At 52.1% G+C, this 22,964-nt stretch overlaps 1 protein-coding gene across 3 annotated transcripts; it reads right to left on the bottom strand.

Annotated features, from left to right (window-relative positions):
• Positions 1–273: 273 nt before the first annotated feature.
• Positions 274–12,812, bottom strand: Tmem179 (transmembrane protein 179). Of its 3 annotated transcripts, XR_015739177.1 has the most exons (5): positions 12,398–12,812; positions 5,442–5,603; positions 4,325–4,403; positions 1,478–3,007; positions 274–1,432 (listed from the first exon to the last, which is right to left on the bottom strand). XR_015739177.1 is itself a non-coding variant. In XM_048431415.3 (4 exons), the coding sequence occupies exons 1-4, from the start codon at positions 12,700–12,702 to the stop codon at positions 2,828–2,830; spliced, it is 726 nt and encodes a 241-aa protein (XP_048287372.3). In that variant the 5' UTR covers positions 12,703–12,812; the 3' UTR covers positions 274–2,827. The 3 variants fall into 3 exon arrangements, 2 of the variants coding, with proteins under 2 accessions (XP_048287372.3, XP_048287373.1); XM_048431415.3 differs by having other exon boundaries at positions 274–3,007; XM_048431416.3 differs by having other exon boundaries at positions 274–3,007; positions 5,442–5,579; positions 12,398–12,810.
• Between the last annotated feature and the right edge of the window lie 10,152 nt (positions 12,813–22,964).

Below are 22,964 nucleotides of genomic sequence, written 5' to 3'. Positions count from 1 at the left end.
ATGGTGTAGGAATGGGTGCATCCTCACGTCTGGAGGATGGTGTAGGAATGGGTGCATCCTCACATCTGGAGGATGGTGTAGGAACGGGGTTGGGGGCTACAAGAGTCAAACTTAAATGCACAGGCCTAAAGGGCTGCCCATGAGCACCTGGAATGGAACAGGACAAGGCTGTCTAACTCATAAACAGCTAAAGCCTGAGAGTCAGGCTGGGAGGTGAGGTCTGGAGTGGACTGAATGCCTGACAAAGACACAAAACCTCATCCACAAGGCATCTCAGATATTTCATCTTTATTTTGATCTTTTGACTTGAGAGTCAGACACACGGAGGCTTAGGACTCTTCACTATCAGTTTCACCAGGAAGACAGGAACAAGGGCTGCTCTGAAACAAGCCGGACAGGAGCAGGAGCATCCTGGGCAACCAGGGGACCACTCTGCACCTCCACCTCCCTCTTGCCAACCATCCAGAGAGTCCTGTGCCAGACAGACACCCCTGCCCATGGCTACAGCCAACAGGTCCTGCAAGGCCCTTCCCCAGAAGTCCCTGGGACAGTGACACCTGAGGGACAAGTCTAGACATCTGTAGGTGAATGAAGGTCTTTCTAGACTTGACCAGGTTCCAGACCAACTCCCAGAATCCCTAAGAGGCAGCTGCCAAGAACAGGCCTATACCTATAGCAGACCCTAGGTCCCATGGGCCCCAGCCTGCCTCCTGCTCCTTCAGGTCCTAAGTGGCTTTAGCCTTAATAGGGATGTGGGGCAGAAGATGAGAAAGGTGCCAGTCTTAGGGGGACAAAAGAAGGGTCTCAGAGCTAGGCAGTGTTCCCGTGTGCCGTGTGCCACAGATTAGGGCTGGTGTGAGGGTCTGGAGGAGAGACCAAGTCAGTTTGGAGATCTCAAAACACTTCTCCAGCACCCATACACCCCCCACGCTGGAAGCTCAGCCAGGTCACAAGCCAAAGCCCCCAGAGAAGGGCCGGAGTGTCAGTCTGCCCGGCCCTGACCTCCTCAGATAGGTCCCTCCTTTGCACAGCATCCTAGTCATCCTTGCTGGCTTCAATTCTTAGGGTCCAAGTGATCCCCCCAGTGAGCCTGGGCCCACACCTTTGTGAAGTCAGCCCCTTCCACCTGGAAACCCACCAACCACTGATGGTGGACAGTGAGCTGACACACCTAGGATCACACCAACCACTGATGGTGGACAGTGAGCTGACACTAGGATCACACCAACCACTGATGGTGGACAGTGAGCTGACACACCTAGGAACACACCAACCACTGATGGTGGACAGTGAGCTGACACACCTAGAATCACACCAACCACTGATGGTGGACAGGAAGCTGACACGGCTAGGATCACACCAACCACTGATGGTGGACAGGGAGCTGACACTAGAATCACACCAACCACTGATGGTGGACAGGGAGCTGACACTAGAATCACACCAACCACTGATGGTGGACAGTGAGCTGACACACCTAGGATCACACCAACCACTGATGGTGGACAGGGAGCTGACACTAGAATCACACCAACCACTGATGGTGGACAGTGAGCTGACACACCTAGGATCACACCAACCACTGATGGTGGACAGTGAGCTGACACTAGGATCACACCAACCACTGATGGTGGACAGTGAGCTGACACACCTAGGAACACACCAACCACTGATGGTGGACAGTGAGCTGACACACCTAGAATCACACCAACCACTGATGGTGGACAGGAAGCTGACACGGCTAGGATCACACCAACCACTGATGGTGGACAGGGAGCTGACACTAGAATCACACCAACCACTGATGGTGGACAGGGAGCTGACACTAGAATCACACCAACCACTGATGGTGGACAGTGAGCTGACACACCTAGGATCACACCAACCACTGATGGTGGACAGTGAGCTGACACACCTAGGAACACACCAACCACTGATGGTGGACAGGAGCTGACACACCTAGAATCACACCAACCACTGATGGTGGACAGGAAGCTGACACGGCTAGGATCACACCAACCACTGATGGTGGACAGGGAGCTGACACGGCTAGGATCACACCAACCACTGATGGTAGACAGGATGCTGACACAGCTGAGGATCACCTTGCCTGCAAATGGAGGAACAGCTCTGAGCACAACTTCAGACTAGGGTCAGGAACAACGAATGCACTCCCTGAAATCCAGATAGGCGGGACCTCTTCTGCTATAAAGGCCCCACTCCTAGAACACAGAGGATCATGCCACCTAGAAAATCTCAAGAGTGGAGGGTAACACTCTCCGACCACAGCCAAGCAGCCCCAGATATCCTCACAGAACAGAGGACAGAGCCCAGCCCAGACTCCCACATTCTGACCAGGATCCTCCATCAGCTGCTATGGCGGAGGGGGAGCAGTGCCTCCTGGGGACCTTCGCTGAAGATGCTATAGAATGGAAAGATGGCCCCCTCTGGGAAGGGCAGGGACTTGGGTGTGCCGGAGCCTGTGGCGGTGCAAGGAGGCTGCTAACCCAGCGCCATCAGCTCTGTTCTGCAGTCACACTCCCATCTACACACATGCTCACATACATGCACATATATGGGCAGATGGTCACACAGAGGCAGAGTAGGGATCACACTAACCAAGGCCAGGATAAGAAGTCAGAAGGCACCGCAACCCCAAGTCTCTGGGTCTCTGTGGCATCACTGTCAGGCTCTCCATGGGAACACAAGTGCTCTGCTCACGGTGGGCGGGGCCGAGAGACACATGCGGAGCTGCACTGGCAAGCCTGGGTGGGGCCCCAGCCACCCCGCAGTGCAGGCCTCAGGAAAGGGGCCATCCTTGCACAGCCTAGATGACAGCACTCTTCTCCCCCTGGAAGGAGGTGCGAGAGGCTGGCCTGGCCAGCAGCAGCTCCTTCTCATGAACCAGGCTGTCAAGCAGGTCTTCCTGGCGGTAGTTGTGGTAAACCTTCAGGAACGCCAGGGTGGTGATCGCCAGCCAAGCCAGCCACGAGGCCCACAGGCCAAACTGCATGGAAGACAGAGCGGCGTCAGTGAGGGCGGGGGATTCATTGTCCACTGTTCGCTATACCACCTGCCAGCTCTAGCTCTGCGGGCAAGGGAAGGGTGCACTAAGGCCAGAGGCGGCTCAACATCTGAGAGCCCATGTACACCCGTATTTGGCTTGTTCTCTGCTGTGACTGCCATGTCCAATACCTACAAGGACCCAGGTTTGCATGGAGGCTGGGGTACTCTGCCATTTTCACCTGCACTGATGAGGAGGAGGAGGAGCAGGACCTGGGTAGCGCTTTCTTCCCACCCCGACCCACTGGGCTCTGCAGAGTACCTATAGATCAGAGAGCCCCTCTAGTCATGGGAATAAATTGACCTTTATCTGATGTTTCCAAACAGCTGAAGGGGAAATAATTAAATCAGCTCCAGGTCTGCACTGCATCAAACTAATTCTCATTTGAGCGTGTTTGTCCTCAGACTGTGCATGCCTCTGTCTAATTGGTCCAAATCAGTTCTAAAACATCTTCAGCTAAAGTTATGGGAAGGTCTCTTGGACAGTTTCAGTTCATCTCAGCAAGGAACTTTTGGACTTCTAAGGGCTTTTGGCAAAGACAAGAATCATCTCATTCCAGCCTTTGACACACCAGAGCTTCCAGGAGCCAGACTGGGGCATGGAAGGAGGTCGCAGAGGGTGACAGCCTCATGCGTGTGGGAAGGGACAGGTGTCCGTGTGCAGCCCCATCTAGGTGCCCTGAGACTACACCACCTGTCTAGGGGCACAAATGCAGACATCGAGGGATAGGAAAATCATAAAGCTTTCCCCAGGGCCCTCAACTCCCGATGTGTCTCTGTAGTTTAAAAGTCACATGAAAGGCAGGGTGAGGTGGGGCCGGCATTTCACCCTCAGACACAGCACCAGGTGGCTCAGGGACCTTCCAGCATTCTCTGAACACTCGGAGACACTCCAGAATCCAAACCCTGTCCTGCTGGCAGCCCCAGAGTCTATGCCCCATTTCCTGCACTTCCTCCCCAACCCCTGCACTCCCCTCTCCCCCCACCCACTCAGCCCTTTCCATCCCCTGGCAACTGAGTTCGCTCTGCATGTTTGCCCATGCCTCCTCTTCACCCCACACACAAGCCCTGCTCAGAGACCTGGCTCTCCCAGCCCCCCGGGGAGGGGGTTCTCCTGCTACTCCCACAACCTGCACCTCCCCAGATGGCCCCACCAGATCTGAGTCTGTTTTCCTGGGATCAGGAAACCTGTCTGTCTGTTGTGGTCCCTGCTCCCATCCCCAACATAACCGCTTCTCTTCCTGCCTAAAGCCCCACCTACCTGGGCGACAGCAAACTGGCGGTAGAAGGCAGAGTTGTCCACGTTCAGCTCCAGGTCCACGTCCTGGAACTTCTCACAGCTAAAAGAGCACGATGCCAAGTGGTTAGTGACGTGAGTCCCTGAGCCAAAAGGCAGCAAGCAACTAGCTGGGGAGCAGGGAACGCTCCCCACGAAAAGTGAGGGGAGTTTTATGTCATCTGAGAGGAGGGAACCTCAACTGAGAAAACGCCTACAAGACATTTCCTTAACTAGTGATTGATGGGCCTAGCCCAGGGTGGGTGGTGCCATCCTTGGGCTGGTGGTCCTGGGTTCTATAAGAAAGCAGGCTGAGCAAGCCATGAGGAGCAAGCCAATAAGCAGCATCCTCCATGGTCTCTGCATCAGCTCCTGCCTCCGGGTCCCTGCCCTGTTTTGAGTTCCTGACTTGCCTTCCTTTGATGATGGACTGCCATGTGGAAACAGAAGCCAAATAAACCCTTTCCTCCCCAGGTTGCTTCGGCCATGGTGTTTCATCACAGCAATAGTAACCCTAAGACAGAGGGAGCTGTCCCCAAAGAGGACTAAAGACAAATGCCTCTAGGAACTCCACTGTGAGTCAACTTTGATCCCTCATTGGGTGGGAGCTGCAAATCTTTCCAAGTGGCCCTGAACACAAGGGCCAGCCTCAGCCATCTTATCTGTCTGGTATTCAGGGGTCACAGGTTGCTCTGCCTAGTCCCTCAGTTCCCCGTTCTGAGATGGAAGTGATGTCCCCAAATTGCTCAGCGGCCCTGCACAAGAGTCATGGGGGCACCTTGAGGGCAGCCTCTACTCACTAACCATAGACTACTACTGCCACATAGTGGCGACAGGAGGGCTGAAACCAGCAAGTGAGGCAGGCCATGCCAACTGCAAAGCCCTGCATGATGCCTCTTGACTCACAAGGACCTTCCATGTGTGATGCTGTAGGCAACTAGACCAGAGAAAGAGGTGCTTGATGTTGGTGGGCAGGTCGTCGGGGGCACAGGTGGGCAACGCCTCAGACTCAGAATGGGATTCAGAAAGAAAAGCATCTTGGGATCCAGGTAAGGGGTGGGTCTTCTAGGGAGGTGACTAATAAAGCAGGGCCCGGGCATACCTGTGGGGCACAGTGCCCTTCTCCGTGATGGTGTCACACCACATGGTGAAGCCCACACTGACGATGGTGCTGGCAATGAAGACCAGGAAGACCACAAAGGCACTGACCAGGAGGTTCAGGAAGGCATAGAAGAAGGTGCTGCGGTGGAGCCAAGAGAGGGAGCTAAGGGAGACATCCAGGGTGCCACCCTGAGTTGCTCTCCTCGACACAGGGAGGGGACACATTCCCAGGTTTCCTGGTGAGCAACTGGGGTCCTGATGGGACTGAATGGGGATCCAAGGGCCTGCTTCCCTCTCCTCCACCGCCATCCCAGCAAATGTCCGCTGCTGAGCGTCCTGTCTTGTTCTCTCATGGGCCCAGGGTTGGGGCCTTCACACCACTGCTGTATTGGGAAACCAGGACCAAACCAAGAACCCCAGATATTGGGTCCCAAAGTCTGGGTGTCAGCACACACACTGAAAACACAAGATCCCCTTCTAAGGTCACCCACTCACATAGTCACTCACAGCTATGGCTCTAAGTCCCCTCAAATACACAGGTTGAAACCCAAAGCCCAAGGTGTGAGCACCAGGCCCTCTCTAATCCTTAAGCAGAGAAGGTGTAAGATGAGAAGACCCTCCTTCCTTCCCCTCTGCTGCCTGAGGTCCAGTGGCAGCCTGACTCCAAGTCACATGTTAACCCAGAAAAGGAGGATATAGGGGAGGTTATCACCCACCATACTCTCCAGGGTCACCCAAACCATGGGAAGTCCATAGCACAGAGCATGGCAATCAATAATGGACCCTGCCCACCTCCAGCCTGTGGTGGGCTTGATGCCAGGTTCAGGCCAATGGTGCTCAGATTCTAAATAGAGTGACAAAAATGGCTTCACAATGGGAGACTAACAGATGAGATCTTAAGAAGTGGCTGACCTGACAGCCATATGCATTGATGATGGGCCCGTGTACCGATGCATGCATTCCACAAGCCTTCTTGACCATATGCCAACCGTGTGCAGGACATGGAGGGCCAAGGCATAGGGACAGTGTAACCCTGACTACCCAAAATAAATAAGCTAAGAGTAACTCAGGTCACGTCACCAACTCACCACCAATGACACCCAGCTGTCAGCAGGTGGAACCACCTGATGTCCCCAGAGATCACATGGGGCTTCCTGTGAAGGACACGCAGTCTTGATGACTACCGGGCTGGCTGACAGCAACACGCCCCAGACATCAAGGACAGGCAAGGAACGATGGATACCCTGACACTGCTCCACAACCCAGGGCTCTGAAGACCAATATCAGTGGGCAGAGGCCAGTGTGGTGCCCCCACTGCTGTGAGCAGCTATGTGCATTACCCGCTCACCCTGGGCTCATTTGCTGTGCTGTCCCTGGATCCTCTGGGCACACATGGCAGTACTTGGCCCTGCCCACCTGACACCTACACTGGTGTTCCTCTCAGCTGCCCCCATGGTTCCTCAAAGGCTGACCCTGGAACCAGGGCAGGATCTGACATCCACTGCTCTTATGTGGCCAGAGCAGAGACTTGGTGCCTTTCTCTTCCAGCATGGATCACAACGAAGACTTGATACACTTTGTCCCAGGTGGAAATGGGAAAAGGGAAAGGGGGACTTTAGCTTCCAGGGGCTGCCTCAAGCTAGCGTGTCCCTGCAAAAGGTCTCATCTTTTCCACAGGATCCCTAGATCCCCTGACCAGGAGTGGCGGCAAAGATACTGTTGTCTTGTGATGACTGTGTGTGTCTGTGTCTGTGTGTGTGGTGTGGTGTGTGTGTGGTGTGGTGCGTGTGAGGTGTGGTGCGTGTGAGGTGTGGTGTGTGTGTGTGTGTGTGTGTGTGAGGTGTGGTGTGTGTGTGGTGTGGTGTGTGTGAGGTGTGGTGTGTGTGAGGTGTGGTGTGTGTGAGGTGTGGTGTGTGTGTGTGTGTGAGGTGTGGTGTGTGTGTGGTGTGGTGTGTGTGAGGTGTGGTGTGTGTGAGGTGTGGTGTGTGTGTGTCTGTGATGTCTGTGTGTCTGTGTGTATGATGTATATGTGTCTGTGTGAGTGGTGTGTGGTGTGTGGTGTGTGTGTGGTTTTTGTTGTTGTTGTTATTTTTGTTTGTTTGTTTGTTCATTTTTTGTCAACTTTACCCAAGTTAGGGTCATTTGGGAAGAGGAACTCTCAACTGAGAAAACAGTTCCACCATATCGGCCTATGGGACATTTTCTAGATTAATGATGGATATGGGAATACCAGTCTACTCTGCACATTGCCACCTCTGGGCAGGATTGCTGGGTTGTACAAGAAGCAGGTGGAGCAAGCCATGGGTAGCAAGCCAGTAAGTAGTATTCTTCCATGGCCTTTGCTTCAGTTCCTGCCTGCATGTTCCTGCCTCTGTGTTCCCGCCCCCGTGTTCCTGCCTCTGTGTTCCTGCCCCCGTGTTCCTGCCCCCGTGTTCCTGCCTCCATGTTCCTGCCTCCCTTCATGATGGATGAACTAAAAGTTGTATAATGAAATAAAGCCTTTCCTCTGAGCCTTGCTTTCTCCCGAGTTCAGCACTAAGAGCCCTCTTCCAGAGATCACTGTGGGTGAAGGACTGTGAGCAAGCAGCCGTGCAGTCTGCAGTGCTCACTGATCACCCGTGCTGTCCAGGACAGACCTGGGCCGGGCTGGCCTGAGAAGGACCCACTGCTCCTCCAGCCCTCAGTGAGCTCATGGGCAAGCTGTACCCAGGCATAAAGTCGATATTTTGCCAGAAACTTAGGGTGTACAGAGTGGGAAACTGAACACCGAGACTGAAGCTGGGGTACTTCCATGCCCGCCCACAAAGGGAAAGGGACACCTCAGCACGTGGAACTCTCCTCTCCGGTAGTCTGAGAATAGAGGATATCAGGTGCTCACTCAGCGCTCACTCTGGCTGTGCTGCCCCCACCAAGGCAAATGAGGCAATCAAGGGCAGCTAGAGCCAAGAACCCACAGGCAGAAGCAAGGACACAATCCTGTCCATGTACAGAAATCCACCTCATGGGACAGCTGAGGCTGAGGACTTTGGACCGGGAATGTCTCTGCCCCCATTGGAGAGCCTCCTGCAGTCTGCCCAAGGTCCCTGTTCAGCACTGGTGTCCTCAGTGCCTGACAGTCCTAACTACCCTGATGGAGCATCCAAATTGTTGCCTTCCACTGGCCTTTCTGAGGACTGAGCTTGGCCAATGTAAGACTGACCACAGCCCAGCATCACATCCTGTCCATCTCAGGAGGAGTAGACCAGAGTTCCGAGATTTCTAGACAATACAGGGCATACACACTTTGCAGCACCTGGCTAGCCCGTGTCCCTGAAGTAAGTCTAGTGTAGCAGGGCTGAGACACGGGTGCTCTGAGCCCAGCTGCCAGGCCACGCTCGGTCACCACCAGCCAGAAGTCTCTAGCTCTTCTAGGTTTTGTTTTGTTTTGTTTGGGAGTGAGGGTTGTTTTGATTTGGTTTTTGATGTAACATGCTAAACCTTCTAGCTCTTTGAAAAACTTGATGCGCCCAAAGTCACACCTGGATCCTCTTTCCTGGATTTAGGATGCCACCCTCTTCTGTCCCTGAACACACACACACCAAGGACAGGATCACACAGGGCAGTGAGTAGAAAGGCACAGCACACACAGGGTTAACCCATCTTTCTCTCACTGCATCTCAGTGTGCCCAGCCTTGGATGTGCTGTCTCCATGACGACAGTTATCCTGGGAAGCCCTGGGAGCAATCTGAAGGCTGAGCGACAGGTGTGAGCAGGCAGATGGGTTATGTTAAGCCACTGCTCCCCGGTCCGTCACTCACAGACTGCTACCAACGCCAGCTCAAAGGGCTGCTCCGGAGCAAAGCCTTAGGCACATGGCTCACCTGGGCCCTCCCATCTCCCTGAGAGCACATCCGTGAAACTATACGTGGTGGGGATTAGTCACTGAAATGGTACCCCACCCTCTGCAACGCTGCCCTGAACCCTGCCTCTCTACACCTCTAAGTCTGTGCAGCCAGAGCCTGCTTAGCATGGCAGACATGCCCTATACAAGGAAAGGCTGGTTCCCTTGCCATCGTCTATGGCCCAATGCTCAGCATCAACCGAGAGAGAGTCCCTGAAGAAGCGACAGCGCGACACACACCTCAGCACTGACTGGGAGGTGCCCCGGTGGCGTCTGGGACTGGCACCTATCCTCAGAATCCGAGCGTGCCTGGAGCATTACCAGACAAGCCCTCCAAATCCAGAGACTGGCAAGCCTGCTATCCAACCTCCACAGCTGGACATCCAGGGGCCCTAGTAGCCATTGTCTACTATGTGAGCTCACTGCAAATGCCTGTCCTGCCTCCTTGAGCCCCCCCCCCCCTAGTTCCCTTCGATGACACAGTCTGACTGGCAATTGTGCTGGAAATCCCCATGTTCTCTCTCTCTCCGTGGGGCACCTTACCCAAGCCAGCCTCTGCAGACCCAACCTCCCCAGGGAAACTGAAGGGCTGACTCAACTCCTGGCCAGCCCACTAGTCTACAATCATAACAGGGCCAGCAACGTAGCCACAAAATAATTGCAAGCCTCATGGTCCAGACATTTTTCTGTCCCTCTCCATTGTACGGCGACTCCTGTACTCCAGGCTCTGAGTGCAGCCGGATGACAGACTAAGAAGGTGTGCGTGCACTGCCTCATCCCCCTGGGTGTGATGAGTGTCCATGGCCTGGGCTCACTCACCAGAGCTTTGCCCCTGGTCCCACAAACTGGGCTCTGTTGAGCACTGACAGCACAGTTGGCTGACCATCACCTGGGTTGTACAGGGGTGTACAGGGGACAGAGGGAAGGACAGAAGCCAGACAGCCACTTGACCCTCGCCAATAATGCCCGGTAGCCAAGCAGGACTATATGTCAGATGTCCCTGGAGAAGACACGGCTAGAATAGCCATGCTGGTCTGTGGAAGCCCGAACAGAAGTCATGCTTGGATAAAAACAAGTGAGCACCAAGAGCTGAAGCAGAGGACAAGAAAACCTAATAGTCCTATAAGAGGGCGTACGAGCTGCCCGGACCTGGCCTCGGGGGTGGGTCAAGGCCATGCTACTGCTCTGTAAAGTATTATGGTGTGCCAAGTCGCCTACAGTCTCCCAAATCCCTCCAGAGGACTCAGTGGGTGTGCGACTGAAGGGCAGCACCTGCTTGTACGTCGGTCAGCCCGAAGCATGGCTCGTAAGGGAAAGCACACCGAAGGAGCCCCAAGAGATGGGAACTCCACACCTCACCTTTGTGTCTTCAATATGGGCTTGCGATAGCCACTGCACTAGGCAGATGTCACCTACAGTGACTAAAAGAGGAAGCTGGGGTTCCGGGGTCTGCAGCTTAAACAGTGCAGTACAGTCTACCCTGTGTGACCAAGATGCCATCTGCAAGCTCGGGGGCTCCTCACTTCCTCATCTCAGTCCCTGGTGTCCCACACAAACCACACATCTGGGTCCCCTCAGATCCATCTGACTAGACCATGTGTACAATGAGGTTGCCTCTCGCAGGAAAACCCAGAAGGATGGAGGATGTGTCTGGGCCATCTTTCTATCACGCCATGTCTCCTATCTCCACGTTCCACCACCTGCCCAAATCAGCACACAATGAGGTGACTTCCGGGTTGGTGACAAGAGCTCTCAAGTTCATCTGGACAGTGGAAGACTGGGCCAAGGAGGGGTCTTGAAGAGGGACAGAGCTCTGTCCTCCAGCTGACCAGCCTCACAGACAGGAGTTCGGTTCACATCCCTTAGTAGCTCCTAGGACTGTCCCTGGCTTCCAACAGACTCCCATGGAAAACCTTAGCATAATGAGTTGAACTGTATCACCTCAAAGCCACATCCAAGTCCTAACCTTGGTACCTGTGAACATGGTTGCCTCAGGAGAAGCAGGGGACAGAAACAGGCAAAAGGCTATTCAAGGACAGAGACAGAGACTGGAATAATCCAGCCCCAAGCCAAGGAACACACAGGGAGCTGGGGTCACCAGGAATAGAAATGTAGGAAGACTTCCACGGAGCAACTCTCAGGACACCTTGATTCTAGACTTCCAGTACCTCATCCATGGTCCTAGCAAGAGCCCCCTTCACCCAAGCCCCTGCATCCTCACATCCATCCTTAGAACCCTGTGCTCGTCACCCACCTCCCTGCTACCACAAATGTGTGAGGTGGAACACAGGTTGCAGGGGGCTGGATCTGGGGATCCCCTCTCCAAGCAGAAGCACTGCCTCTCCAGGACCCAAGAAGCCTCAGGCAAGGAGAGGATGGGCTCTTGGTTGCCACTCACTGAGGACACGGTGTGATATATGTTCCACTGGCTCCAGCAAAGGGACAAAGCAGCATAGAGTGAAGAAAATCTGGAGGTGCTGGGACCACAAAGCAGGACCCTACTCACCCACATCCCCTACACACACACACACACACACACACACACACACACACACACACACTGAACACGCCTTCAGCCAAGGCCAGAATTAAGGACCTCCCCAGACACCCTCTGTTATCTTTTCCCAAGACAGGGTGGCGGGAATAGAGGACTACCCTATCTTTCCAAAATGTGGTTCCTTCCCCCATCCACAGGAAAGGGGTGTAGGCCGAAGACCGTTGCAAGTGGTCCCAGGTTCCCAGCGAGTGTGGCCTAGCTGAGTCAGAGAGCCCAGGCCTGTGGCCATGACACTGCAACATCTGTACCCCAAGAAGTCAGGGCCAGGAAGCTGGAGTGATGCACGCTCCAGAAACAGAATGAGATCACGTGGGTTGGACAGCCGGCCTCATGGCCCCTGGGCCTGTGTGTAGACAAAGGGCAGTCTGCTTAAAAGTCCTGAGTGTTGATACTTGCAGGCCTCTGCAGCAGGAGAGGTGGAGGAACTCATGTCCCCGGGATAGGAGGGACTGGTAGGGAGCCAGAAGACTCGTGAGTGCTGAATCTGTCTGTTCTGAGCTGCTGAGAGGCCTCCACTTACCCCTCGTGTCCCTTGCAGAGGAAGAAGAGCGTGCGCCATGCGTGCGCAGCGGCCAGCAGCAGCGACAGGAGGCTGGCAAGCAGGCTGAAGCGGCAGGCGGCTGGCGGGCCCCACTCCTGCACGGTGAAGCGCTCCCGCCCCTGCATCGTCAGGTTGGCGCTCAGCCACATACCCTCGGTAAAGAGCAGGCAACGGCCGCGAAAGTCATGGCCATTCTCCGACAGCGGCACCACCACCACGAAGCTGAACAGGAAGGCCAAAAAGTAGCAGACGCACTGCGCGAAGAGAAAATTGTTGAGCGCCATGGCGGTGCCACGGCTGGGGAGGCCGCGAGCCGGGAAGGCGACCGCGCCGGGAGCCGGAGGCCGCGAGTCACCGGCACGGCACAGGCCTGGCCCGAACCGCGTGGGAGGATGCGCAGTGACGGCGCTTGCGGGTCTCTAGCGTTGCACGCAGACGCGTGCGCACCGGCCGAGCGTGGGGCGCGCCTGCGGTCAGAACCGCGGACAGCTCCCATTGCGGCGTGGGTAGACGGGCTGTGGGCCAGGCGATAGGGGACAAGGCAGGAGTTCCTTGAAGGGAATGTGCCATGGGAACCTGGCTGAAGCACCAGCAGCTCTCAGCTTGGGAGAGAGACGCAAGCTGTCAGTGCGGGTACCAGCAGTTTACCAACTGAGGAGGAGAAGGATGGAGACAAATTTGCAGTCCACACTGTGGTCACTCCTTTGCCAAGGCCTTTGTGAAGTATATGGAGGAGGGGGGCAGAGAGCAAAAGAGTCAGGTCCATAGGAATGAAGAGAGAAAGTAGGGATGGTCCAGGTATCCCTGGACTGGAGTGGGCCTGTGAGCTGTTGGCGCTTTGAGAGCCATGCCCTCAACCCCCATACAGTTCTCTGTGTGTGTAAGATAAATAATGGTTGCCCTGGGCACCTCATTAAGACCTCTTTGCTGAGATGGAACTACGGGTGCATTAATTAATAGAATTAATGACTTTTCTAGTTTCCCTTAAGACCAAGTAACCATTAGTCCAATTCCCAGAATGAACGAGCCCCAGAGTTCTCCTTCTGGATATAGATTACATCAGCATTTTTTCTTCTTTGCTGCTGGCACTAAAAATTCTCCTTGTTTTATTGCTCAAGTAATATGCACTTGTTTTTCATTTCAATAAGAAATGTGTGAATATAAAGATTCCAAGTTCCCTCCTCTTTCCTCCACCCTGTAACAGCATCACCACTTGTGATAATCTGATGTCTATTTATCCAGACATTTTGCTCATAAGCACACACACACACACACACACACACACACAAAGCTTCACACTATAGCCGTGTCCACGGATGCTTCACTCATCCAGCAATGCGCAGCGGCATTATTCCCTGTCAGCACAAGCAGGGCTGTGACGTTCCATGATCAAAACTGTTCCACGGTGTATGTGATGATCCCTCTCTTCAGGGGGCACCGAATGTCTCCAGTGTTGACTGTTTCCGTCCTGCTGTGTGATATCCTGGTGCCTGCGTTTGTGTGGTCATGCAGGCAACACACTCCTAGAAGAAGAATACCTGGAACATTTGAAGTGGTGTTGGCGGGAATCACCAAATCCATCTCTGACAATATTGTACCCCTCACACTCACCTGCAGACGCTTCCCCCAGCAGGCTTTCCACTTGATTGGTGTTGCCTGGGGGAAGATGGCTCGTCGATTTGTAACTCCTCTTCTGCTTATCACTGGAAAGCCAAATATCTTCTTACACTTGTTACCATTTGGTATCCACCTCTACACGTAACAAATTCATTTTGCAATCTCTTGAGTACATACACGGGAGACCAGGCACGAGGTCTGTGGCAGCTACCCTTCCTTTCCTCAGAGAATTCATCCAGGGTTTCATCCACTGTCACGTTCCCCAGTTCAAACCAGAGGGAACATTTGGGAAGTTCAGCCTGTCCCAACCTGAACACATGTGGAAATTCTATCCATTCATAAGTACTTGAAGGTTTGGACAAAAAAGGGGGGGAGGGACAGATACTCATGTATGAGTTCCATTTAAACTTTAAAAAAATCAGGGACTGGAGAAATACCCAATGGTCAAGAGCACTGGCTGTTCTTCCAGAGGACCCAGGTTCAATTCCCAGCATCCACCGGGAATTGGTGGAGCACAGTCATCTGTAGCTCCAGCTCCAGAAGATCAGGTAGATCAGGAGTCCTCTTCTAGCCTCTGCAAGCTCCAGGCAGACATGCAAGCGTTGCACATAGGTGCGAGGAGAATGCTCATGCACATAAAAAAATATTAAAATTTTAATTTTAATTTTTAAAAAATCAGAGATTCTCTTAATATTTGTATCAGTCCAGATTCTCCGGAGAAACAGAGTCAACGGGATCAACAGGATGATTATGCACAGATGTGTGCAATATAATGTTGATATATGTTTGACAGAGACAAAGACAGATCCGGAGAGCTATCTTAGGGATTCTTTCACATGGCTGTGAACACTGACAAGCTCACAATTTGCTGGGTTATCAAACTGGGAGCCAAAATAAGAGCTGATGCTTTGGTTCAAGTTCAAGGTCATTCTGATCCAGACTTCCTGCTTGTCCCAAGTAGCCAGGTTTGTTCTCTACAAGCTTTAACTGGTAATGAGAACCACTCACAGCATGGAGGGAAAACAACTTTAGTCAATTGGTTCAAAAGCTAATTTTATCCAAAACTATTCCCATGAAACTTCTGCACATCTGGGTATCTTGTCCAACTAAGTTAATCCATAAAATTAACCATCCTACTAACATAGTTTCAATCTATAGAAACTGTGGGAAACTTCACCATTATATTTTGAGATGTGGCCTCTTTATGTTTCCCTATGTGGCCTGGAACTCACTGTGTAGACAAGGCTGGTCTTGAACTTAGCGCTCCACTGCCTGTGCTACTATTAAAGATGTGGCATCACCACACCCACCCCTTGTGATTCATTTTTTAAAAGCCAATATTACATTATCTGAAAAACCTCAGAATGCTGAGGGAAACAGAGTAACAGTAAATTGCATTTATAAATATCTATGCCAATTTGGAAAAATATTAAGTTGAATTCAATATTAATAAGGAAATATGGATAAGTAAAATTTATCCTACAAGTGCAAGAAGAGCTAAGCTGTAGGAGACTTGCCAACAAGTACAGGGAAAGGCCTGCATTCTGCGTCAAGGCACATCTGAAAGCTACTGTATGTCACTGAGTATCCCTTTCAAATCCTTCAATTCTGGGTGAAAAATAGGAGGAAACTACCCGAATATGATAGTTTGTCTTTAAGACATCAAGTTTGTACCTGTTCAGATAAAAACAAGACAGGAATGTTCATTGTCACGGCTACGGTTGACCATTTGTTTGACGGTTCTATTTAGTGAACAGAGACAAGAAAATAAGATTCATAGTGTTTCCAAGGAAACAAGTGAAATTATCTTTACTGCAAGATAATGTGACTTTGCACCAAGAACTCTCAAACTACTCTACTACAATAATTAGAATTTCCAAGAAGACTTTGCAGGATGCTTGGATACAAGACAAACATACAAAATTCAATAGCCTTACTCTAAATGAGCAAGTGAGTCGTGTTTCCTGGGAAACAGACCAAGGGTTCACAAGCAGCAGCATAATGGTGCTGCATGGTACAGACCTGGCTGGAGGGATCCTTTATGAGGTAGCCGTGACAGGCACACTCTTTTCTCTTTAACTTTTCCCTGTCTCCAGCCCGTGGTTCTGGGTTGAAACTAGCTCAGGTCCAGAAATGAGAAGTCCCGGTGTCTGTGCTCAGAACCATCCTGTTCCTCCTATATAAGGAGGATGGAGAGACAGTACCCGTGTTAGAGATACTGCTGGGTCGACCATCTCCATTGCTCCCTGTATGCTCTCATTCCAATTCACCTCCTTGGGGTACCTGAGCCCACTCTGTACCCGAGAATTGAGTGTTTCTTCCATGTACCTACAGGGGGCGCCATTGGTGCAGGTGTCTTCCCTGGTGCAGCCACACAGCTCTGGCAAGCAGAGTTCTACAGCCACCCTCTTGGGACACAGGCCTCAGCTGGATGTTCACATTGCACATCCCGTGTCTGAGCCCTTGGCCCCTCCTCCCCAGTCTGCCTGAACCATCCTGGCATTTCCACCTCCTGTAGGGTAGATGCCCGTTTCCCAAGCTCCTAGTAAAATGCATTTTCTCTTGTTGCCACAACAGATTACGCCACACTGAGTATCTTGGACAACACGGACCCAAGTATTCTCTGATACTCTGGAAAAACAGGATCGAAACTTGGCTTATGCCTTCCTTCTGGCGTTTTAGGAGAGGATTTTCCTCACCTTTCCCAATTTCTTGGTCCTTAGTTCCTGACCCTCTAGTTCCATCTTCAAAGCCGGTCATGCCTGCTAGGTCCCTCTGAGGCTCCTCCACCTCAGTGGTCCTCTGCAAGAGAGAAGGTGGCCTTGTGGACAACAGGTCCAGCAGGAGGGTTCTCCAGGCAAGTGTTCCCCTACTGTGCCCCACCCTTCAGCCCTCTTACCTTAGTCACATCTACAGAGCCCCCTACAGTTTGGATGTGAAGCATCCCCAAAAGGCTCATGCATTGACGGCTTGGTTCCAAACTGGTGGATTCAACCACTGAGAGGCTTTTGGGAACTCTGTCCTCTTGGGGCCTTTGCAGTCAGACCAGTCGTGAGCACACGACTCTTCCGGGTCCGACTCTGCTAATACCTCTCATGGAAAGCGCAGGCTCCAAGGTCTCTACCCTCCCCCAGGACAGGTAAGTGATTAACAGTTGCTGGGGAGGGAGATGCTTCCTCAAAGTAACCCCAATTAAACTCACTGCTTCATCAAGCTAGACTTGGGCAGACTATTTCTGTGCTGCCCTCTGGCATAAATAGAAATAGACTCCCCCAGAAAAGGTCACGAAACACTTGGCACCCAATAGGGATCGACAGAGCCAAATAGGAATTTGGAAGGAGCAGTCATCACACTGACCCTTATGTGAGTGATAAGACATGTACCTGAAGAATTAACCATCCTTGGGAATGGACGCCATCATCCTTCCCTAAGTGACATGGAATGACATGCTTCTTGCTGCCATGGTCGTGGCATTGTCCCTGCTGTAGGTGATAAGACATGTACCTGAAGAATTAACCATCCTTGGGAATGGACGCCATCATCCTTCCCTATGTGACATGGAATGACATGCTTCTTGTTGCCATGGCCGTGGCATTGTCCCTGCTGTAGGTGATAAGACATGTACCTGAAGAATTAACCATCCTTGGGAATGGACGCCATCATCCTTCCCTAAGTGACATGGAATGACATGCTTCTTGCTGCCATGGCCGTGGCATTGTCCCTGCTGTAGGTGATAAAACACGCAGCTGAGGTAGAATGTCCAGGAAGAGAAGCTCTGGGGTGGCCGTTTTCTGTGTGCCCCGGAGTGGCATACCATAGTACCCTGATGGCCATGTGAGTGTGGGACTGTTCCTTAAACACCCAACTGACAAGAAAATGCACTGCAAGATCTGAGAGCAGCATTATGGGGCAGGGTGGTAAGTGAGCAGGCTCGGAGGGCAGTTGTGTGGTCTCGACAGGCTGAGGTTCGGTCACTTGCCCAGAAAGAACTTACCTACGTAAGGGAGGGAGGCACGTGGATGGCATCCTCCCCATCCACCACCGACTCGGAAGGAAAGTGGGGAAGGAGGAGGGGGAGAACAAGGAGAAGCGAGGCAGACACCTTTGGGTCTGAGACATCCATGACTGAGCATGCGCCAGCGCCCTTCATAAGGACCCGTGCAGGAAACATGATAATCAGGGGATACTTAGCCTGTGAACTGTATGAGTCAGGAAAGACTTTCAAGTGAAAGAGCATGTGGGTGGATGGGATCCCTCTGAGTGCTACACAAGCAGACAGACGGAGACCAAGACTGCTTGACCTGGAGTAATACAAAGAAATGTCTCTGATGAACCAGTCCATACCAGCCACCAGGGGCATTTGGCCATCACCAGCTAAGGTCCCTATGAATGTCAGAAATTGGACTATCAAACATAAAAATGGAAATTGTCTTTTATCCTGATGTAGGTGATGACTGTGTCTCATCACATTTGAGAGTATCACTCTGCCACCAGTGAGGTGACCCTGTCAGCGGATCTGCCAGCATTGATCCAATCCCAGACTCCCCTGACCACAAATGTCAGTCAAGTGTTTCCTAGAAACCCAATTTGGGATGATGCCATGAAACAGATGTTAGCATTGGGAACCCTTGGGGAGCAACAGTCACCAAAAACATTGGGATGGGCTGAGGGAGGCACACCATGCACAGATGTGGGTAACTGAGACCATGGGAACAAGGTGGGGGTAGACTTTTGCATTCTAAATTAATCAGGACTGAATGTGGCTTCATCCACTGCCCTCATCATGAGGAGCAGCCCTGGACTTGGCTAAAATCATGTTAACCAAACGTCGCCAGGCGACTGCAACCCAGGCAGATAGTCATATCACTGTACCTGCCCCACTAGAACTGTAAGTATCAGTTTCTTATTTTCTGGTGTCTGGTGTACCAAGTGAAATCCATGGAGGAAGACAAATCACGGGTCCACTCTGAAAATCACATAAGGGAGACTCTGCTGCACAAGACACAAAACCATGAGCCATAAAGTAGGACAAAAAGATTAGGCTGTTCAAAATTCTGAGCCCTCTGTGGTACAACGGAATGCGTTATGATGAGAAGCAAAGGATGAACAATAGGCGGGGAGAAAACACTTGCACTTGTCTGAACAGGCGGTTCCATCACTCGAATGTGCAGTGTGTTCTGCAAGTTGATAAGGTAGAGGAACAAGTGCGCTTCCTGGAATACAAAAGGCATCTGTTCCTGTTCAAATCGAGATGCGCACACAAAAGCTGCCTTGCAAGGCTGGCCCTGTCCAATCCCAGCCTGAGGAAACTGGGGCCCTCAGACATTGTTAGGAAGATGGTCTGGAGATAAAGTGACAGTCTGGGGTGGTGTGTCCTTTCTCTCAACTGGGTGTGCCTCTCTAAGGAGCCACCAGGCCAGTGCAAGCTCTGTTTTGGAGAAACATATGAGCACAGATGTTTCTTCCATTTGTTGTGGCCAATAGCAGAAATTGCTAGACCGTTCCAGAACCAAGAGGCTGGAGAGGTTCTGGCTATCTTTAGGATGGAAATCTTGCACTACGGAGCAGCCGTCAGACCTGTGGGAGTTGGCACAGAGGACTGTCCATCACAAAGTGAATCTAAAGTGTCAGTGTGCTGGGTCCAGACGTGCTCGGGTGTATGTTAACGTCCTTGAGAGTGCCAGTGCTAATTCAGCCATGCAGACACCAGACATGGCTGTGCTGTTTCCTCCTCTCAGGACTGTGAGGAGCAGCTGCCCCTCAGCACTGTGGTGAGGCTGAGAAGGTTCTGCTGCTACAGCAGGAGTCGCAGGCTGGGAATCTAGACAACAGAAACTTGGTTTTCACAGTTCTGGATGCTATGAAGTTCACTGTTGAACAATTGCCTCTGGTGAGGGCTTCCTGACCACATGGCAATATAGAAGAGGGATCAGCATGAGGGAGAGAAGAGATAAACACACAAAGATGCAAAGACAGACGGAGGGACAGAAACAGGAGCTGGAGACAGAGAGACAGAGACAGAGATCACTTTTCCTGAAAAAGACTATAAGCCTTGCTTGTACCATTTCCCCTTCCTCTTTGCCCTCGTCTCACGGGCCTGGGAATTCCTCAGTTCACCCTCTGCACTTCAGCCTGCCGGCGGCATTCTCAAGCTCTGTCCTCTGGACCACATTCCTACTGGAAGCTGGCACCATCTCCAGCCTGCCTCTCCGTGTGTCCATTCTGCCGCCAGCCCACCCCACCTGCGGAGGGCTTTATGTTCTGTTCTTTTAGGCTTTTTACATTTGATTTATTCTGTTTTATTTAAGTATAACATAAAATGAGTGTACGCCGTGCATATGCAGGGCCCACAGAGGCCTGACAGAGGTGCTGGATCTGCAGCCAGAGGTACAGGAACTTGTGAGCTACACAACCCCGTCTCTGAGCACCGAACTCGGGTCATCTGGAGAGCGGCAGGCACTTTTGCTGGTGAGGCATTTTTCCAGCCCCTTATTGGCTATTGTATTCCAAGCCCTGTCCCTGGTAGGGCACCAACAGCCTCACTTCACTCTGAGGACTGAGTCTCACCTGCTTTGTGCTCATAGCTCGGCCGTTCTGCTCCTGTCTCTCCTCTTTGGGATCTCCACCTTTCTTCTCTGTGAACTTTTCTCAGGAGCTGAGCACCACTCAGCTGAGGGTCACCCTCTCAGAGGTGGCGCCTATCACTGGTAAACTCGGAGATGTTTGAACTCACTGAGTACTGTCTGTGATAGCATGGTTGCCCTGCTCCAGTACTTCAGATCCAAGCACGTTTATGTTGTGTGTTCTCCAAGGCTCTTCATCTGGGGATGGCTGCCCCTAATTCTGACAAGGAGAAGAGATCAACAAAACAGCCCAAGGGTCTACACAGTGCGTTTCTGAGAACGGCTAGAAGGTGAAACATCTTCGGAAGCAGTTGCTACTGTTTATCTTGTGATACAAAATCCCCACAGGAAGAGAGAAGCCAGAAGTCCAACTTGAAAGCGTATCCATGGAGAGAAAACTCAACCAAAAACTCCTGCTGACCGCCTCAACGGCCCCATTTGGTTTCCGAAGAATATTACGAATAGCTGGTTTGATGACGTCATCTCTATTTGTTGCTATTTTCCCCATCACTTGGGAGCCTGACCTACAGGGACATGCCTCTGCTTGGGACTCTATCAGGATCTCCAGGCGGCTGCCTCGACAGGGCTTCCCCAGGGGACTGTGGCAGGGTGTTCTGAGTGCATGGTTCGATGTTTTTCTATCACTTGGTATTTATCCTTTTACTTACTATATACTTAATAAACTCACTTGTTCAAAATAAAAGCTATTGAAGATCATGGTCTGGCCTGTACAGAACAGCCCTAAACAGATCCTGTTCACCTGACGCAAGCCAGGAGGAGGGCAGAGTGCACAGGCATTATCACCGCCCCCAAGAGAGGCTTCCCATAAGCACATTCAGATGACAGGCATGGCCACAGTAGCCCTGTACAGAAAGGCCTTTTAGGAGGTGTGGGATTTGAGCATGGTCAGGAAGGAGAGGTGGGACAGGGTATACATAACTGAAGGATGAGAAAATCGGCCCAACCCACCCTCACTGGGAGGAGCTCGGCTTGGCTTTAATCCCATGAGCACGCTGTTGACCCAGGGAGCCCCCATACCAAGTGTGGCTCTGTCCTACTCAGGAGCCAGAGGGCCCTACCCATGGTTGTCAGAACTCTGAGGCAGCAGAAAGGACAGGGAGTTGTCCGTAGGTGAAGAAGTCCTGTCACTTGCAGTGGTCCAGAGAAGAAGCCTGAACCAGTGCACCGGCTTCTCTTGCTCCCAGTCAACTTGAAGATGGTGTGGCTGCACCACCTACGCAAGGACCCATCTGACCGTGGCTGTCGTAAGCTGCCCTGGTTATTCTGCAAGGAACGGAAGGCCTTTGGTGCCTGAAGTTCCTCTGTCTTAGTTTTATTGCTGTGAAGAGACACCATGACCACGGCAACTCTTATAAAGAGAACATTTCATTGTGGGGGCTCACTTACAGCTTCAGAGGCTCACTCCATTATCACCCTGGCAGGGAGCATGGCGGCATGCAGGCTGGTGTGGTGCTGGAGTAGAAGCCAAGAACCCTACATCTTGCAGGCAATAGGAAGTCAACTGAGACACTGGGCGGTATCCTGAACATAGGAAACCTTCCAGCCTGCCCCCACAGTGACGCATTTCCTCCAACAAAGTCACCCCTCCTAATAGTGCCACTCCCTATGAGATTATGGGGGCCAATTACTTTCAAACTGCCACGGTGTCCAACAGGTGTCTGGGATGGGATGAGAAGGCTCGGCGTCTTTGTCTTCCTGTCCCGCCTGTCTATTCGCCGCTTAAAGTCAGCTCTGCGTGTGGCATGATGGTCATGGCTCAACCCAAACGTCAAAGAAGCCAACAGTGACAGAACTGGTGACCCTAGGAGATTCCCACTCTCCCAAAGGGGACATGAAGGCCTGTGTTAGCATTTACTTCATTATTGTTTGGGCCAGGAGGATCCCACGCCCAGCATGGCCATATCCCAGACATAACTTTCAGCCCTGGGGTAGAGAAGCTGAGCAGCAAACAAAGCTCCCTCATCCTCATTCTCGGGACTCTGAGTCAGCTTTCCAATCCCCAGTGCCAGGCTTTTCTGTGACAGAGAACAGGGGACAGGGAAGGCAAGTTAGGAGAAGCCCTGCCCTCATAGAAGTGGCGCCCCCTCCTCTCTTCCTCTCATTCTCCTCTTCTTTTTTTTTTGAAAGTAATTTTATTAAATTATAAAAGTTTCCATTTACTCCCCTCTTCCCAACACCCTCCCACTCCCCCCACTCCCTCTCCTCCTCCCTCTTCGTCCCTAAGGGCAGTCAGGGTTTCCTGCCCTGTGGGAAGTTCAAGTTCCTCCACCCTCACAGACGGAGAC

This window comes from Myodes glareolus, chromosome 11 (genome assembly GCF_982192425.1).
Source record: "Myodes glareolus chromosome 11, mMyoGla1.1, whole genome shotgun sequence".
NCBI lineage: Eukaryota > Metazoa > Chordata > Mammalia > Rodentia > Cricetidae > Myodes > Myodes glareolus.
This window is presented reverse-complemented; position numbering and strand designations above follow the sequence as displayed.

Coding starts and splice junctions, on each gene's coding strand:
- Tmem179 (XM_048431415.3), bottom strand. CDS start 12,702: ATGGCGCTCAACAATTTTCTCTTCGCGCAGTGCGTCTGCTACTTTTTG. Junction 4,404..5,441: donor AAGGGCACTGTGCCCCACAG/GTATGCCCGGGC, acceptor GTGCTCTTTTAG/CTGTGAGAAGTTCCAGGACG. Junction 3,008..4,324: donor GCCAGTTTGCTGTCGCCCAG/GTAGGTGGGGCT, acceptor TCTTCCATGCAG/TTTGGCCTGTGGGCCTCGTG.